Source organism: Rhamphochromis sp. 'chilingali', assembly GCF_963969265.1.
Source record: "Rhamphochromis sp. 'chilingali' genome assembly, chromosome: 20".
NCBI classification, from domain to species: domain Eukaryota; kingdom Metazoa; phylum Chordata; class Actinopteri; order Cichliformes; family Cichlidae; genus Rhamphochromis; species Rhamphochromis sp. 'chilingali'.
The window spans coordinates 11,794,944-11,814,654 of NC_137947.1; the positions used below are offsets into that span (position 1 = coordinate 11,794,944).

Below are 19,711 nucleotides of genomic sequence, written 5' to 3' on the forward strand. Positions count from 1 at the left end.
AAAATAATAATCTGAATCTTACAACAAACGATTGATAGATTGATGCATATATACCATCAAAACAGTGTACATCACTGTCACAACAGTGTTTATTTTCATTCAAAGGCTTTATGATTTTTCCTATAATGGTGGGCCGGTCTCTAGTCAAAATGCCCGGGACAATTTTCTGTCCCAGTCCAGCCCTGTATGCAGCTCATCTGCAGTCTGGTGTTACCTACATCTTCCTATTCAGAAGGCAGAATTTCCGAGTTCTGAGTACAATCAAAGCACCACGACTGCAGTTTTTGTGTTGATGTAAAAGGCGCACATGACACTGTGACGTAGGCTAGAATCATGGCAGCAGTCAATGACGGTCCAGGCGTGGGATTTCTCTAGTGGAAATATGCACATTATCTTTTCCTTTCTATTGGTAGGTGGCACAGTGCACTTGTGGCAAGTAAGCAAGCTAGAAGACTGGCAAAGTTATGGAAGCAATACATTAACAAGAGAATTATAAGTAAAACCAAAGTTACTTTCCCTAGTAACTAGTTACTTTGAAAGTAACGAGTAACTTGAAGTAACTGAGTTACTTTTGAGAGAAGTAACTAGTAATGTAACTAAGTTACTATTTTAAAGTAACTTACCCAACACTGTTAGTAACACACGGCAATGCACGCTCCATATAGAGATGGCTCTACATAGTAAACTCTTCTCTTTTTGCACAATTCAAACATTTTTCACATAGAAATTGTTGCACTTTGTAAAAAACAAAATGAAACCTATTAACAGCAAGGATCACGTAACAGCAGTGTTCACTGTGTCTGAAAATTTGTGAACATGAGACATTTGTTTTCAGTATTTCATTACTTAAACCCGCGCTTTTCATTTAAAAAGGCTGTAGCGGAAAGTGTTTGTCTCTATAGTGACAAGACTTCCGGTTTTTCCTTCCCCACAACCCATTTTAAGATAAGATAAGATAAGATAAGATAAGATAAGATAAGATAAGATAAGATAAGATAAGATGAGATAAGATGAGATAAGCTTTATTAGTCCCATGCTTGGGAAATTTGTTTTGCTACAGCAGTGGACAGTGCAAAGTTGCAAAGAAAAATTAGAGAAAATCACTGGAATAAGATATCAATAAGATACTGTACACAATAGGGTAGAATAAAATAAAATAAAATACTATATACAATAGAATAGAATAGAATAGAATACAAATGCTATATACAATATGAGTATAATACAACGATGCCAGAAAGAGTATTGCACTTAGTGTTATTGCACATGTGTGGATGTGTGTGTTTGATCAGTTGAAGGCTTTGTTGTGGAGTCTGACAGCAGTAGGGAGGAAAGACCTGGGAAAGCTCCAATGCCAGGCTGGTAGGCAAACTGAAGTGGATTCAGTGATGAGCTCACCAGGCGCCGAAGCTGAGTCAGGACCAGCCGCTCCAGGGTCTTCATCAGGTGGGATGTCAGGTCCTTAGGGCGTGAAGTCTTTGCCTTTTCGTTTTGTACATAACTGTTTTGGGGGCAAATAAAATGCAAATAGGGATTAAAACCGCAGAATTAATGATTACCGGTGCTGGAAATACTAGCGCTTGATGCAGTGTTTTGATTTTGTTGCCACTGGTACCCACAAAGCAATGCGCGAAAGTCACGTGGTCTGTCTGAGGTCCTTGGGGCGTGAAGTCTTTGGCACTGGTACAACACAGGAGGTTTTCCAGAGATGTGGGACTCTCCCCAGCCTCAGCCTCAGGTTGAAGAGGTGCTCCATCACCCCACACAGTCGGTCTGCGCAGGAAATCCTTTTCAAACATATTTTGAAATGCCTCCGAGTTTTATACACATAAGCGTAACTCGGCGATATTTTATTTTGCCACTTTGTAAAATAATATGGTTTGAATCAGCTAGTGATTGTTTTAAATATTTACGGCTTTAACTTTGAAGATTTTTTTTTTTTTACCGGAAATGATGTTGTTGTCGTTGTCAGCCCTGGTCAGCTGACCAGAGTTTTTGAGGCGGTCCATTAAGCGCCAAGGAAAGGCAGAAGCAACAGCGAAGGAGTCCACAGAGAAAGGTACATTTAAAATATTTTTACTTGAGCTACAGTTTGTATGGGTCGAGAAGGTTGCTCACGTTTCTTTTTGCACTTAGCTAGCATCTATTGTTAGGTCACGTGTAGGTGTTAACGAATAAAAGACAGCTTTTCGCCATTAACGACCCTTAAAATGAAGAGTGCCAACAAACGAGCTGAATAATTTTACAATGAACACCGGGAGTCGCAAAAACTGCTGCTAGCAGGATACTTTGTTAAAAGAAGCGGCTCTTTAGTCTGTTTTTACTTACTGTTGCTTTTTCGTGGGTAAGCATCACGTGAATATTTGTTCCTCATCAGCACATCACGATTTTAAGATGCAAAGTCAGCTGTGTGCTTCACGTCAGTCGCCTTTAATGACCCGCTTTTTGACGTGATAAAGCCGTGCTAGTTTGAACCTGCTTTGTTTCGTTTGTCTGTTCCTGCCTGCGGTGTTCAAACACTTCAGGCAGCTTCTGTTCTGGTCTCATGAGCGGTCCTGCTTGCATCACTTGCCGCTTATTTTTAGCGTCTTTCATGTGATACTTTACTTTTAAAAAAGAGTAGAGACGCTTTATAAAATTGCCGAAAGCCAGTATTATGGTTCAACAAGAACATGCCCTAATATGATAATTGACATAAATGCTGACTTTTCCTTCTGATGGAGCATTTAGTTGTGGGTTCAAATCCGTAGTTGCAGTGGCCCATTAAGAAATGGCATTGGTCTCCTTTGACAGTCCACAGCAGGTCACGATTGTCTATTTACTGTGAATGTTTACTGACCATACTGTGGTGACAAACACAGGATACTTATATATTTTTTATTTCTTACATGTTATAAAGAAACAGATGTGGAAGATGCAAGACTGAATGAAATTGATCATGTCAGGTGGCTGATTCACCGGAATTTCTGTCAGCGTCAGTGACCTCTCCAGACTATGGGCTCCGAGCAAATGTGGTTGACTTTTCCCATCTGTGGACAAGTTCTAAGAAAAGTAAGCGTTATAATAACAATATAATGTCAGTTCCTCAGTGAATTTGTTTTGTTCTCATATTTTTCTTCTTCTCCTCCTCCACAGCTTTCTGTTTAAAACTTCCTGCATTGGTGCTCTTCACTTTTGCAACCTTCGCTTTGTGAGTGTCCGGCACGCAGTCTGTGGAAATGGACGGTACAGGGCCTGTGCACCCCAGTCTTAACTCATCATATCTTCCTAATGCACTTGGTAACCATGATGAATCTGATGAGGAAGACGAAGAGAGCGAAGACCATAGCCTCTCTGCGTCTCTTCTCCCCCAAAATTCCCCACCACCTTTGGCTGTGCGCTATAGTCCAGAGGACTCGTACTATTTGGTGTACATCATTTTCTTTCTGATGGGCATTGGATCCCTGCTGCCTTGGAACTTTTTCATAACAGCTAAACACTACTGGCTCTATAAACTTAGCAACGACACTCATCACAGCGGCAACGAGGAGCAGCATTCAGACCTCAGTGTGAGTGCTTAACAAAGCGTGATATGCATGTTTTTCACAGGAAGAAACACATCTGGGCAATTCTGCATGCTTGTGACATGAAGCTGTTGCAACCCCGTCTGAGATCATATGACTTGCTGTCTTTTTGCATCTGATTGAATACCATTGCAGCCTGCTCCCAGGCATTGTGGAATTTGTTCATTTGTTCTCACTCATGGTGACACTTGTATGCATTAATGTGTAAGAAAAACATAAAGCAAACTGCCATTAAGTCTTGATTAATTTTTGATTTTGCAAGATAAACACTTGCTTATACTTGGAGGAAATGGCTATTACAGATTTATTTATTCGTTTCACCCTCCCCTTTCACTTCCTTTTTCTTTTGTGTGTCAGATGCCACATGCATCCATAACTCTCTGCTTTTATTCAAGTGAATACTGATTAAAAATGTTTTCTTTTATCTCTCTGTTCACAGGATTACTTTGAAAGTTATCTGTCCATAGCCTCCACTGTGCCCTCTGTGTTTTGTCTGATCCTCAACTACGTTTTTGTTAACAGGTTAGCTCCACACACACACACACACACACACACACACACACACACACACACACACACACACACACACACAGGTCAGTCCTCTCTGAGAGTTTTCTGTCTTTCACAGTTCAGCCTTGCTGTTCGGTTACTGGATGATTGGACGGTACAATGTCACATTTGTCCTGTCTAGGTTCTTAAAGGACAGGGCAGCGGTGATCTAATTTATGTTGGAACATTTGATCTAGTGTGTCTCTTCACCCTCTCTCTGGATTTTTGTTCAGCTGTGTTTATTATTGGGGTGGATAATTAAAGGCTAGCTGTGTCACATTAGGCCAGACTGCGTGTGTGCGTAATAGTTTATCACATGTTTAAACAACACAACAAAAGGAAAAAAAAGAAAAAAGTAAATCCATTGTGAATGGTCAAATGAGGATACATGTGACTTTTGCATCACTTTCAGCCTCTACACACATTTCTCAGGGAGATGGGTCACTTGACCAGAGGGTTTTACCATGGTAGCCTTGTGGATGGGTTCTGATGAATGGGGCCTTTTTGAGAGAACCTCAAATTTGGGGTGAAATCTGGTCAAGTGAAGTTGCCTTTCTCCCTTGTTGTCTTTGTTGTTTACTTCCAACTCTGATGGTTTCTCCTGCTCATGAACTTGAAAACAGTTACAGTCCTGTGGAAAAGCATTTTTCCCTTCCTGATTTCTTGGGGGTTTTTGGTAGTGTTTTTTTTTTTTGTTTTTTTTTTGTTTTTTTTTTTGGCATATTCATCACATTTACATGTTTCAGATCATCAATATTAGTTTTTACATTCTCATTTCATTTCAACCCCTACACAGTTTCTCAGGGCGATGCATCTCTTGACCAAGGAGGAAACCACTGCTGGCCAAAAACAACACGAAGGCCCGTCTCACATTTTGCCAAAAAACATCTTGAAATCTTTTGTGAACTAACTAGACAAAAGTTGAACTTTTTGGAAGGTTTCAGTCCCGCTACATCTGACATTAAACTAACACAGCATTTCATGAAAATAACAACATATCAACAGTCAAACAGTGTAGTGTGATGGTCTCTGGTTGCTTTAGGACCTGGACAGTTTGTTGTAATTGTTGAGACCATGAATTTTTCTCTCCACCTGTAACTGGAAAATGTCCGGTAACTAGTTCAGTCCTGAAGCTCAGGCTCACTTGAGTTATGTAGCAGGACATTGATCCGAAGCACACTAGCAATTAAGTTTGTTTTTTTTTGTTTATGTTATTTTCCTTTAATTAATATAATAATCATTTACAAACTGTATTATGGATCTTCTTTGATTATCTTTGGACTAATATTAAAATTTTGTTGATCTGAAACATATAAGTGTCATATATGCCCCAAAGAGCTAAAAGATTGGGCTGTTAGAGCGCTGTATGAAGGAAAATGTAAAAGCTGATTTGACATCCATGTTTATTTTTGTAAACCCAATTATGTTAACAGAGCTCAAAGATCTTTCTGCCTAATCCCAGTATGTGTTTGTGTGGATAGGGTGTCTTCAAGAATCCGAATCCTATCATCGCTGTTTGTGATCCTGTTTGTGTTCGCGGTGACCACAGCGCTGGTGAAGGTGGACACGTCAAACTACAGGATGGGATTCTTAGTCGTCACTCTGGTCAGTGTGGCCGTAGTCAGCGGAGCCTCCAACATCTTCTATGGTAGCATTTTCGGGATCAGTGGCCACTTTCCCATGAGGATCTCTCAGGCCCTCATATCAGGTAGAGATCTTATTCAAGTCAAGTTAGAGATGTCTTTTGTTGACACTGGTGTCTTTTATTAAAGTGCATGCTCACAAATATTTTCTCATGTTTTCAAATCCTGATTATGTGCTGCTTCATGACGATGATTTCACTGTATGTAGTAACTTCTTACGTCACATTGTACGAGTATAGTTTCAGTTTTCAGTTTTATTTGTCATATGCAAGTTAGCACAGGGTCAACATTGCAATGAAATGTGTTTGACGAGCAGCAGTCACTCAGCAGCATGGTACAGTAGAAGAAAATATAATAAAATAAAATAAATAGAAAGAGCAAAATATTAGAGAGATGTGGTAAAAGAGGAAAGATGACTAAATATATATGTATCTATAAATATAAATTAATGTATACTAGTGATTAAATAAGAATCTTGAAAAGAAATATGACGGGAGGGCAGATGGGATATTGAACAGGAATGAGCAGCAGAAAATTACAGTATTGCACTTTTTAAATATAAATATCAATGACAATAAAGTGGCGTGACCAGTGCAGATTAAACAGAGTACTTGTGAAGCTGCAGGGTAGCTTCTGAGTGCGTCCTGTGGACTGTGTTGTGTGTGTTTAAGTGTTGTGGTTGAGATGTCGTATGGCTTGGTGGTAAAAACTGTTTTTAAGTCTTGTAGTCCGAGCCGACAGACTCCTGTAACGTCTGCCAGATGGTAACAAGGAGAACAGCTGATGTGCTGGGTGGCTGTGGTCCTTGATGATGTTGTGTGCTTGACGGAGGCATCGCTGGAGATAAATGTCCTGAATGGCAGGAAGCCTCGTGCCAGTGATGTGCTCTGCTGCCTTCACCACCCTCTGTACTGATTTACGGCTGCTGGCAGAGCAGCTTCCGTACCAAACTGTGATGCAGCTCGTCAGCAAGCTCTTGATTGCACACCTGTAGAAATTTGAGGTGATTCATGCCAAACTTCCTCAGCCTCCTCAGGAAGTAAAGCCGCTGGCGAGCTTTCCTGACAGCAGTGTCTGTGTGAAGGGTCCAGGAGAAGTCCTCGGTGATGTTGACTCCAAGGAATTTGAAGCTGCTGACCCTTTCGACCTTGACACCGTTGATGTGGATGGGCTGGTGTTACCTGACTGGCCGTTTCCGGTAGTCCACTATCATTTATCTAGTTTTGCTGATGTTGAGAGTCAGGTTATTTTCCAGACACCTCCTCTCTATAGGCCGTCTCGTCGTTGTCTGTGATGAGGCCTACGATGGTTGTGTCATCCGCAAACTTGATGATGATGTTGGACTCATGTTTAGCAACACAGCCGTGTGTGAACAGGGAATATAGGAGGGGGCTAAGCACACAACCCTGTGGCGTACCTGTGTTCAGGATGAGTGATGAGGAGGTGTGCTTACCAACTCTCACCACCTGGGGCCTGTTTGTGAGGAAGTTTAGAATCCATCTGCAGGTTGGTGTTCCCAGCCCAAGGTCGACGAGCTTCGTGGCAAGTTTTGAGGGGATGATGGTGTTAAATGCCAAGCTGTAGTCAATGAAGAGCATCCTTGCATATGTATTCCCTTTTTCCAGGTGAGTGAGGGTGGTGTGCGTTGCCAGGGCGATGGCATCCTCTGTGGCTCTGTTTGTCCAATAGGCAAACTGAAGAGGGTCCAGTGTGTCAGGGAGGGAGGAGCAGATGTGACCTATGACCAGCCGCTCCAGGCACTTCATGATGACTGATGTCAGTGCAACAGGACGGTAGTCATTCAGACAGGAGACCACTGATTTTTTGGGAACGGGAATGATGGTGGATGCTTTGAGGGACGTGGGGACCACTGACTGCCTCAGGGAGAGGTTGAAGATGTTGGTGAACACCTCTGCCAGCTCGTCTGCACACACTCTGAGTAGCCGGCCTGGGATGCTGTCCAGTCCTGGAGCTTTGTGAGGATTGACCTTTTTAAAGGTCCATCTCACAGCTTCTGTTTTCAGAGTTAAAGTTGCTGCCTCACTGTCCTCCTGAGGGTAGAGGATCTGCTCTCTGTTGTCTGCGTCGAAACAAGCATAGAAGTTGTTAAGCTCGTCTGCGAGAGATGCAGTGGGCTGAACACTGCCTGTGTTGTCCTTCTTGTAGTCAGTGATGCAGCGCAGTCCATTCCACAGTCGCCTGGTGTCAAAGCTGTGGTAGCTGGACTCCATTTTTGTTCCTGTAGTCCTTTCTGGCCTTTTTTATGGACTTTCGGAGGTCGTACATGGCTGCTTTATATGCATCAGCATCCCCGGAGTTAAAGGCAGAGGTCTGCACTTTTAGCTTGGCGCGAACGTCTTTATTTACCCAGGGTTTCTGATTTGGATATATGCAGACAGTGGTTTTTGTGATGGTATCATCCATGCACTTTCCAATATATCCAATGACCGAGTCTGTGAGTTCATTGATGTTGCCATCAGCTGCATCCACAAATATCTGCCAGTCAGTTGTCTCAAAGCAGTCCTGCAGGACCTCCTCAGCCTCACTGTCCCATTTGTAAATAACCCTGGAAGCTGTTTTTTCCTGTTTCAGTCTTTGTCTGTATGCAGGCAGCAGCAGAATGGAACAATGGTCTGCCTTACCAAAAGCTGGGCGGGGAAGGGGTTTGTAGCACTCTTTGAATGGAGTGTAACAATGGTCCAATGTTTGATCACCTCTTGTGGGGAAGGAGATGTGCTGATAGTATTTGGGGAGAACCTTCTTCATGTTGGCTCTGTTGAAGTCTCCCAGAACCCTTATAGTAAAGATGGCCCCAATTTTTGAGTCCCTTTTTATTATATAACACACTGAATTAAGAATTTGGGATGCTGGATCACTGCCTCTCTTTCTCATTTCCTTTCAGCCTGCTTTCTAATAAAGCTTATAACATTTAAAAAGAAAACAAACAATCAATTTAAAGAGGCAACAATGCAAGACTTTTATCTACTGCACAATACTTAAACCAAGCTCCTTTTCTGCTTCAGGTCAGGCTATGGGAGGTACACTGAGTGCTTTAGCCTCAATAGCGGACCTAGCCATAGCTAAAGATGTGACAAACAGCGCTCTGGTCTATTTCCTCACGGCGGATGTCTTCATTCTGCTTTGCATCATCACATATTTGCTGTTGCCCAGGCTGGCATATTCAAGGTCAGTAGTTCTGGTTTCCATGTGGTTAAATACACCACCAACCACATCTGTATTTTGAATGTACAAATGTGCTCTTGTGTAGTTTATATCATTATTTGTGATTTCACCTGAACCAGTGTTCGTGTCATACACAGGGTGGGTTTAAAAACCCCTCAAAACCATTATAATAAATTAAGATCTGGAATGGGTTCTAAATTAACCTGTGCCAGTCATTTTCTGCATATTGTATATTTAGTTAATGCATTAAATGCATGTGAAATAAATGTATTTAATGATGAAGCATCTATAAATCAATAATAATAATGAACCTGTTCCAATTCACCATTTTTATTCTTTAGACACTACATGGCATGCAGTAGTCCAGGTGGGATGAGCGAGGATGAAGGTGCTGGAAACAAAACCCCACCTTTGCGACCCATCCTTAAGATGATTTGGCTGCTCGGACTGAGTGTCTTCTATGTCTTTTCTGTCTCCATCATGGTATTCCCTGCTGTATCCTCAGGAATACAGTCTGTTAACAAGGATAGTGGCAGCCCCTGGACAACCACTTACTTTGTGCCTCTTAGCTGTTTCCTCCTGTACAATGTAGCAGATTTATGTGGCAGGATGGCCACAGCCTGGCTGCAGGTCCCTGGTCCCACAAGTAAAGTCCTGCCTGTGCTGGTGCTGTGTCGCTCCGTTATGGTACCACTCCTCATGCTCTGTAACTACCAGCCAAGGGATCACCTCCTTACAGTAGTGTTCAATCATGATGCGTATCCGGTGCTCTTTAACTGCCTGCTGGGTCTCTCTAATGGCTACTTAGGCACACTGCCAATGATCTACGGCCCAAAGGTGGTACATCGAGAGCTGGCAGAGGCCACAGGAGTGATCATGTCTTTCTTTCTCGCTCTGGGACTGGCTGTTGGATCTGCATTGTCTGTGCTCATCATACACTATATCTGATCAGGCTGGTACACAGTAACCTGGTCATGTTCAGGTGAATCAGAACTGCAGCATGCACCAGTAAAGTCAGGTATCTGCTCAGGGGGAGTTGCCAATAAGCTTTTCACTTGACCAACATGCCTTAATTTCTTTATACCTCGCATTAATATGTTTACATTTATGAAGTGATTTGTAATCACTGCTGTCTATAAGAAACAGATTTTAAAATTTTTAAAAATCAGATGACAATTTTGGAGTACTCGGTAAATTGTAAAAATTATATTTACTTTTTTTTTTTTTTTTTTTAAATAAGGCTTTGGGTGAAAATACTTGGTTAAAGGATTTCGAACATGTGGCTTGATCCTGTCTACCTGCTATGAACCTCGACACATCTTGATGAACAGTTTAAAAAAACAAATCTACATGCTGTGGTTTGCCTTACTTCTCAATGCGTTTTGCTGTACTACATTACTACTGGCTGTATTGATGGACAACAAATAAAACTCTGGGAGAGGTTTTGTGTGAGGATCATTAGTTTTTAATACAAGTACACCATTGTCTTGTCAGAGACAGTTCCATACTTTCCTCGCAGCTTCTTTAATCTGAGTCTCTAGCATTTTCTTCAGGTTGCAGCAGACAGCACACAAAGCTTTAGAGCAGAGCTGATCGAGTGCAGCAGCAAAGAATAGGCCCAGCAAAGACTCAAACACCCACTGGATGGTGTGTATATTGGACTTTATTTGTATTGCTATGACGTTTTACACATTTTCCTACTAATAAATACTATTTTTTATCATGTAGAAAAACAGACTGAAATTGGACTCTTAAAGATATCTCAGCAATTAAATGTGTGAGCATCTTTTTACAGGTTCAGTCCACACAACACCATCTAATAATCAGAAGGTTGGTGTTTTCATCCGTAGCTGCTCCAGTCTGCATGCCAAATTTCCTTGGGCAAGATACTAAATGTCACTTTGATGGGTGGATCCACTGGAGTGTGAACATTAGAAAGCATTAAAAGTAAAGGACTTGTATAAATGAGGAATGCTGTGTGAAGATTTGGGTGCTAAGGCTGAGTAGAAAAGCGCTATACAAGAACCAGTCCTTTCACCATAGTAAGTTTGAGGGAAATTCCAGTCACAATACAAGGAAAAAACCAAACAATAGATTGGGAATCGCTTTATTTGTTAAAAAGTTTGCACTGTAACAATTACCTCAGCGTTTCAAGCAGACATTTAATTCTGAGAAGTTTAGTGCATTAGAAGCACACAGATTTACAAACAGTTAAAGAGTGAACTCAAATTACACTGATTAACCTCCAGTGTTAGCTCATAAAAACAAATCTCTACAAAATATGTTTCAGAGAAATTTATTACTGCAGATTTACAGATCAACTAATGAACTGAATCATTTGTATTTGCAAAGAGTACTACCATAGAGAAGAAAGCAAATGTGAAAATTGTGTTCTTATTTTCACCTCTCCCAGTAAAAGAAAAACCAAGTGCAACTCAAACGATGCCAATTTTGAAAAGCAGACAGTGAAGCAATTGTGTGCCACTATACATGTAATTACTCCCCCCTGCCCAATAATCCAATACTTTGTTGGAGGGGGAAAAGAAGAAAACACTAGTCCCTTTCCACCATAACATCATTTAAAATATCAAAGTTAATTTAAACACAAAAATGAACAGTGGGATGCAGCACTAGAGTATTTCTGTTTAATTCCCTACAGGTCAGTTTGTATGGGTCGTCCTCTATACCCACACATGGCGTTGGCAATGAGCCACGGCCTGAAAGACAAAAACAAGTGGTTGTAGAGACGTATTAGAGTAAGGTTGAGCTTAAACAGTTTACAATCAGTTCCAGTGGCATTTTGACACCAAATGGTTAATAAGATACCCAAAAATATGTTCAATCAAATTTCAAACTACTCACATTGCACTGTTGTGCGGTCTCCATGTTCTTGCACCAGAATGAAGGTCCCCAGCTGCACCGCTCTGTCCCCAGCAGTCTGTGTGCAGCACCAGGGCAAGCTCCCAATTTCTAGAACACACGCAAAAAAAACCTCAGACGTTAAAAACTAAGCTGCAGGTATGCAGTTTAAGCCATAACAATCTCATTTACTGCTAATGACCAAAAATGTATACATTTCAGCATTCGATGTAAGCTGTATGGTTTTTGGAGTTAAAAACATTCCTATTTCAGCGTTTAATCATTTAAAGTCCAGTGAAACATACTACCAGTTAACTTTATTATCATTTTGAAATAAGTAATCCTTTTACCATGCACACAAAGTCTGGGTCAAGCATCTCGAGCAGCAGCTGGACAAGAATTGGCTCATACTGTTGGACCAACTGGTCACACTGTTGACAAACCACAGTTAAAATGTAAGGGTGTCACATGAGGACAGGTAAAAGAGTTCCACAAGATTAATTAGCACATCTACTCACCTCAGTCTTGTAAGAGTCAGGCAGAAAGTTGCATACTTTTCTCACAGCTTCCTCAATCTCAGCCTCTGTTGCATTCTTCTCCAGGATGCCGTCGATGTAACTGACTGCAGCTTTACACACCTCACAGTAGCCTCCGACCTTAAAGCGGGGCTTGTCAAGTGCAACTGTGAAACAGTTTTAGGAGTGATTATCCATCCATGTATTTAAATGCTTAAATGTTTAGCCCTGCAACAGCCTGGCAATCTGTCCAGCGATGCCTCTTGCCTTAGGGTAGCTAGGATAGGCTCCAGCTAGCTAAAGCACAATGTACATCTGCATAGAGCGTGCTCTGAAGACTAAGAACTTACCAACATATGCACGTCCTTGACCATTGCAAAGTCCCAGCACTGTGCAGACAGTTTTGGGATCAGCCTCCTGCACAAGCAGATCAATGATAGCCTGACCATATGTCTCAATCAGATCCTTGCACTGGGAACTCAAAGAGGAGGGCAGGATTGAGCACACTTGCTCCACAGCGTGAATAATCTCCTCCTGCACAGGACAGACAGGTTAGTCGGTCAGCAGAGCAAACCACACCAGTATTATGTTGGCAGCAGTTTGTAGCTTATTTTTATGATCATACTGGACATATTAAGTGTTACACAGCCCACCTCTGTAGAATGTTGCTGCACCATGCTCTCCAACTGTTTCATCACATACTCGCAGATGGTACAGGTTGGGGAATCACGGACACGGACCATGGGCTGGACACAGGGTATGGCTCATTAGCATGTGCAATATACTGCTATACGACCAGTCTTTAATTATCTTTTTTTTTTTTTTTAACTAAAATAAATATCAAATACAAAAATCACGATTAACCACTGTACACTATCCAACATACTATACCTTGCCAGACGTTTCTGCAGCAGAGTCTACCTTAGTGGCAGGGAAAAGCTTGGCGGCGGGCACAGTCTTAGCGGCCTGAAGTGTCATCATGGGAATGGATTTCTTCGTTCCAGCACAAAAGCCAGCAAAGGCACAGATTTCTCTGGGTTGCTGAGGAAGGAAGCAACACAATTACTCAGGATTAAAAGCCAAAGTTTTTGTTTTGGTAAGTAATTTAAAGTAAAATTTCATGCTTATAGCATAAAAATTCCACATTGCCACCCATGCAATATGCAGGAGTTTATGCACATACACCTACTACATCTTTGTTTTACCAGCACACACACTGCAACACACACACACACTCATGGTGGCACAAACTGTCATTTCAGGTGCAGCATGAAGAACCAGGAAAGACCGGTGCACCTCATAGCTGACTTGATTCTTTAAACTAACATAACCTAGGCACATATCACAAGAACCAAGTAAAGTGCATGCTCTGACTGTGGCCCTACTCCATAGTGTTCAAACAGGCACCAAAGTGTCAGGTCATTAACCAAACAAGCCCAGTGTTCAAAAAAAGTATAATTAGACCATCATTCGCACGTGTCTCAAGAGCTAAGGGTTAAAAGGCTACAGGCTGAACACAGAATGACCTACCTGTTCCTGGGGAGCAGCATACAAAACCCAGAGTAGGAGAAAACAGAGCAAAAAGACATGAATGGAGAGGAGAAAAGTAACAAAGGAACACAGGCGAAAACAAACAAAGTAAGAAGATAAAATTTGAAAGGAGAACAAGCAAACATGACCAAGTTTAAGTCAGCAGGCCAGGTGGTGCTGTTCTACAAAAATGTATTGCTGCATTTGCTTCTAAGCTTAAGTACTACAATGAAATAACTATTAAAGCCACATTGTAGCTTCAAAAAGTCAAACAGAAGGTTAAAGCACATCATCAAAAGGAACCAGAAGACTCACCATAGACATGAGCTGCTGAACAACCAGGGTTCCATACTGGCTAACATATTGCTTACACTGCAAAGACAGAAGTATAGGTATTAGAAAAGCTTTGTTTTTCTCCCTCCTGGGTGTGGTGAAGAAACCCACACATGGGATATTTACCTGGTCAGCCAAGCCTGGCCCCAGCATATCACACTGCTTCTCAATATTCTCAATGAGAGAGTCGATAAATGAAGAATTGGCTTTGGCCTCTGCCTGAGCATCAGTCAGCAGTTTGATGCAGTCCTCGCACACCGTATCACTTTCCTACAAAGAAGACAGGCAAGTTTCAGTGCCAAATAAAGAGTACACTTAACAGCAGGTAAATGGCCTGCATTTGTATAGCGCTTTTCTAGTCCATAGGACCCCAAAGCGCTTTACACTACATTCAGTCATTCACCCATTCACACACACACATTCACACACTGGCGATGGCAAGCTACATTGTAGCCACAGCTGCCCTGGGGCGCACTGACAGAGGCGAGGCTGCCGGACACAGGCGCCACCAGGCCCTCTGACCACCACCAGTAGGCAAACATGGGGTTAGTATCTTGCCCAAGGATATTTGACATGCAGCCAGGATGCAGCCTGGGATCGAACCACCGACCTTATGATTAGTGGCTGACCTGCTCTGCCACCTGAGCTACAGCCACCCTGTTGTTGAGGACATTTCAAGCTTACCTGCTTTGGAGACTCTTGTTTGGAAGCCTCCTCTTTGTGGTTCTCCAGAGGATAAAGGAGCCCGGGCACATTGAAGAGGAAGGGAGACACTTGCTGGGAAAGGTCAACTTGAGGTATTTCATTGGACAAGAGCTGCTGCTGGGCCTGAACCTTAGCCAGGGCTGCCTGCTGTGACTGACAGAGTCCCATGGCTCCGCACACCACGCCAGGATCATCCTAATAAACACAACTTCATATTACTTTCAATACCTTCCCCATTTTAAACTCCCTTTGACCAAAACACTTTGCTTCCACACACATTAGCCTAAAGAGAAGTGAAATCCTTTAATTCGACTGTGCTTAAAAAAAAAATAAATAAAAAATAAAAAATAAAAAAAAAAAAGCCTGCATTTCCTGTGCGAACAAACTGGTTTAGTAAATACTAAATGGATTCTCCTTTCTCTCCCCCCCCCCCCCAAGAATGCTGTAGCAGGTGTGCGTTAAGACAACTATACTAAATGCTCCTAGTCATGGGTTTAGTATTGCACAATGACTACTCTGTTCCCATTTTGAGTTAAAACTCATTTCCCCATCAATAGCCCTTTTTAAGCTGGGTGCACTCTGGTCACACAACCACTTGTGTTTCCCTTTAGAAAGAAAGAACTAACAGATGGGGTATTTACTTACAGTCCTAATAAGAGCAGAATGATAAATGCACAGACAAAGCAAACGATGTTTAAAAGAATCTATGGGTTATATTTGAAAGCATTCAATATGGTTCAAAATGTAAACCTTATGACAGTATAACTCTAAGGCAAACTCAATAATGAATGTTTTTTTTGTCCAAATGCTAAAAGCCCGGATGGCCGCCTATATTTAAAGTGAAAGCTTGCACAAACAGATTCAAGAAGCTCACCAGTTCTCCCTCGATGATTCCCATGAGAATGGGGAAGTAGTCATCCACCCTCTCTTTGCACTCTTTACTCAAATCTTGATCAGGGATGAGTTGGCAGGCCTTCTCCAGGTACCCTAGGACCTCAGCCTGCAGTCACAGAAATATGCAAATACCAATGTTTAAATCTTAGTGTGGTTGCAGGAAACTCTTATTTAAAAAAAAAAAAAAAAAAAAAACCAAAAAAAAAAAAAAACCCAAGTTGTGGATCTTTTGGCCTTACCTCAGTGGCATTCTCCTTCAGTACTTGCCCAACCACAGTCAGAACCTCTTTACACAGCTCACATGGCACAGATTTCTGAAACCAGAGTATTGAGTGTGTAAATAAAAAGCTGCTAAAAATGTTTTAAGTAAACCAAAGATCCCAATACAAAAAAAATAAATTCATGTTTGCCTAACTACACATTTCAATGTAGGAGAAAGCAGAACAGAACAGTTTGCCATTTGGGGAATTAAAAAAAATATATACACAGGTCACTCACCATCTGGGGCTTGTTCCACACATTCTGCTGGCAGTGAGTCACAGCTCCACACAGAGATGCAGTTTTCACATTGTTACACCAGTAGGGGGGGCCACGAGCACACTGCTCAGTGCCCAGCAGAGGAGTTGCCACCGCTGTGAAGAGGACAAAGAGTCATGCTTTGACAGACAATTTATACTTTTGTGTTAAATCATCACCTCAAACCAAGGAATACTGATGATAGTAGCAACATGAGTGCTCACGAATGTAAGCAAATTCCTGGACGGAGATAACTTTAGCTATCAGAATGGACGTGAGGGAATGTACAAAGAAGTGGAAGAACTTGAGGGACAAATATATTTGCCTCTGTGGTGAAAGGATAAAAATAGGACTACAATAAAGAGTGGGGACTCTGGGGCAAAAAAAAAAAAAAAAGAAAAAAAAAAAGAAATATATTATAATATAAATATATATTATATTTGGTGTCAGCCATGACACCAAATATAAAACTAGGACAACCTCTGACAGGCAACAGTGTCAGACACCACTTACATAGGTTACATCTTAAACCTTTACAGAGATTCACTGCAGAAATCTAAAGCAGCAGTTACAGAGAGATCAAAAAGCAATCTCATAACAAAATCATATTCCTCGGCAAGTTCACCACTGCTTTATATGACAGCAATGGAAACCGATACATTTGTTTTTCAGGGTTGTCATTTTCTTCTTTTAGGTTATACTTCAACTATGTTTAAAGTTTTAAAATAGGCTAAACTAGCTCGATTAGACCAAAAATACAAAGTATGACTTTATCAAGCAGGACTTCATACCACAGAAAGGAAATTCAAGGCCAACTTCCTCAACTGAAAGTATGATTTCAATAAGACACTGCCCTGCAGGTTGAATTTTAAACAACTCTGTAAAGATGACTGACAAAAGGTCAGCTGTTAACCATGTCGGCTGAGTTCTAAGAGGTTTTTCAGAAAGTAGTGAGGGGTTTTTTGTTGTCGTTTTTTGTCGTGTGTTTCTATGTTTTGTCTGTGTTTCAGCACCCTTGTCTCTCCATACTAATGAGGCTCACTTAAAACCAAGATAATTTACAAATCACTGAGGATTGTGGGTACCCAGCTATACTTTGCTAAGGTTTATGACCATTAATGGGGGGGGGGGGCTAAAACCCTATTAGCATGTCTATCTCTGGCATGACCACATCAGGGGAATTTAATTGCTCACTCATGCATCACAATTGCAGAAGTAGGAATCGGGGAGGTGGGTGAGGGGTTGTGTGTATAGCTCAATGCAAAAAAGAAGCCTTTACTGTTCTTCATGTTTGCTGAAGTGAAAAAGTGATGCAGGAAGGCATGTTTTGCATGCAGTGTTTCCTGTTTTGCCCATTAATGGTTTTGAAATGAAGATCCAAACTATCTGCATGTCACAAAACCTACATTTGAAAAATTGTGACAAACTAAAAGTAAGCTTACACTCACTGATTATTGGATTTCAAGGCCAGTGAGCAGACTTGAGTGATAACGGCCAAGAATGAGCAACGAAGGACAGGCTGAACCAGCAAACCTTCAATCACCAGCTACAGTGTATGCAGGGTCACATGCTTTTTATACAAAATGACAAGCTGTTCTGACGCAGACAACAATAGAAACTGCCTGTTCTGCATTTTATGGCAAGAAAAAGTTTTACAGTAAGTCAACAAATTCTGTGTGACCTAAAAGCCTACATTTGGGTTTCTATAAAGTCAAGAAAAGAAAGAAAGAAAGAAAGAAAACAACAGAAAAACACTTGAGGTGAGTAATCACGATCATATGACCCAGTAAAGCACAACAGGCTTTAAGCAGGATTCAGATTGGATTTTGCAATATCAGCATGTAACCTGTGGTATAAACCTGTTTAATGAGACAGGCTACACTGTTTTTGTGATCCAAACCACCAACTATCAGCAGAAAGTACACGACACATGTTAAACAATATGACTAAGCCCAAAACATGCGGGAGTAGGAATGCCAATGCAGGAATGTGGATGTAAAACACTGAAGTTAGGTTTCACCCAGAAATTCAGGTGAAACTAAGCAGTAACTAAAGCAAAGAAGTCTGTGTGTGAATAAAACAGCCCTGCCAATGGTCAGTAAGGAAACCAGGCTTCTGTCATGATAGTCCATAGTCCAAATGGCACATTTGGTTTCATTGCAGAAATAAACGGTTGGTATTGGTGACACAGTTTTATCACAATATAAGGATAAACCCATGAACACGACTCAAAGTGAAGCACAAGTATAGGTCCCGTTCCAAAATCCCCTAAAAGAAACAAAGACTGAAAAGAAAGTTTCAAATTCAACATTTCGGTGTGGGTGAAACGAAAGTGTTGCTTTAGTAGATCAAACGTAAACTTCCCCTTCAACATTACCAGTAGTCAACAAAGCACCAGATACTGTACATAGCCTGGGCTAAACAGGGGTCTACAACAGTTAACTGACTGATCGGTTTTCTATTGTAGTGTTCTACCATATTTATACACGTAAACGCTATTTTTAGGTAACTGATGTAGCAACGTTAGTTAGCTGAAATAGCTAGTTAGCATTAGCTGAAAAGCTTGAGTTAGCACAGCTAAGGCCAACGGTAAAACAATAAAACTTCAAAGTCACGCGGTTAAAGATTCACTTGACATCGCTTTAAATATGTCTATAAAACTTGTAGAATATTATTTATATATTATATACTGAAAACAAAATCCCAGGTTACTTTATTAACAAATAAATAAAAAATAATTCCCGGTATACGCTTCCGCCTATTGATGTTAAAACGCACATAGTTACACAACCAAAATCTGTCGAAATCAGGTCACCTATAGTGTTAAAAAAACGCGCACACACACACACACATTATTTGTCTACTTCTGTTAATACTACCTGAGGACACCAAAAGAAGAGTTAGGAGCAGCATGACTGCGCTGTTTTCCGAGCCCTGTGTTTGTGTTGGTTGTCGGGGAGGATTGACTGGAGAAGGGCGAGCACTGCAATGCAGAGCGCGAGGGTGTTGATGCCTTTATGGTTCACGGTCAGCTGATCGAAACATGTGACTCTCAGCCTACCGTCATAGTACCTCGAAACGCCGATTGGGGGGTTGTTTTGTTTTGTTGTTGTTTTTAATTCAAACACACTTGTGAGCAACCAGAACTTTTGACTAAACAGATTTTTAAGTAGTTGTAATATTTGTACAGATATCTAGGGGAAATGCATAGTTTCTACAGTGAGGGCTCCGTGGTGGGCCAAGAAAGTAGTCAACAATTTTTAGTTAATAAAGAATTTGAAGTTGAAAGTTAATCAAATAAATACATTTAGTTTTGATTGTTGAAATGTGGACAGAATATCGAGTAATCAAAATGTATGCATTTAAATTCTACATATAAATTCCCCTCTTACCCCTATGGGCGGGCCTATCGTTCAAGCTT

General features: G+C 41.2%; 2 protein-coding genes across 3 annotated transcripts; one reads left to right on the top strand and one right to left on the bottom strand.

Moving 5' to 3' along the window:
* Nucleotides 1-1,969: 1,969 nt before the first annotated feature.
* Nucleotides 1,970-11,366, top strand: slc29a3 (solute carrier family 29 member 3). 2 transcript variants are annotated; one of them, XM_080869500.1, is made up of 7 exons: nucleotides 1,970-2,059; nucleotides 2,900-3,051; nucleotides 3,136-3,548; nucleotides 4,003-4,085; nucleotides 5,594-5,820; nucleotides 8,779-8,941; nucleotides 9,280-11,366. In XM_080869500.1, the coding sequence occupies exons 3-7, from the start codon at nucleotides 3,219-3,221 to the stop codon at nucleotides 9,884-9,886; spliced, it is 1,410 nt and encodes a 469-aa protein (XP_080725626.1). In that variant the 5' UTR covers nucleotides 1,970-2,059; nucleotides 2,900-3,051; nucleotides 3,136-3,218; the 3' UTR covers nucleotides 9,887-11,366. The 2 variants fall into 2 exon arrangements, with proteins under 2 accessions (XP_080725626.1, XP_080725627.1); XM_080869501.1 differs by having other exon boundaries at nucleotides 1,985-2,059; nucleotides 2,946-3,051.
* Nucleotides 11,030-19,308, bottom strand: psap (prosaposin). The gene is made up of 14 exons (XM_080869499.1): nucleotides 19,170-19,308; nucleotides 16,273-16,406; nucleotides 16,014-16,088; nucleotides 15,755-15,880; nucleotides 14,860-15,075; nucleotides 14,302-14,445; nucleotides 14,158-14,214; nucleotides 13,204-13,353; nucleotides 12,966-13,058; nucleotides 12,663-12,846; nucleotides 12,316-12,479; nucleotides 12,148-12,228; nucleotides 11,801-11,908; nucleotides 11,030-11,655 (listed from the first exon to the last, which is right to left on the bottom strand). The coding sequence occupies exons 1-14, from the start codon at nucleotides 19,201-19,203 to the stop codon at nucleotides 11,620-11,622; spliced, it is 1,602 nt and encodes a 533-aa protein (XP_080725625.1). The 5' UTR covers nucleotides 19,204-19,308; the 3' UTR covers nucleotides 11,030-11,619.
* Between the last annotated feature and the right edge of the window lie 403 nt (nucleotides 19,309-19,711).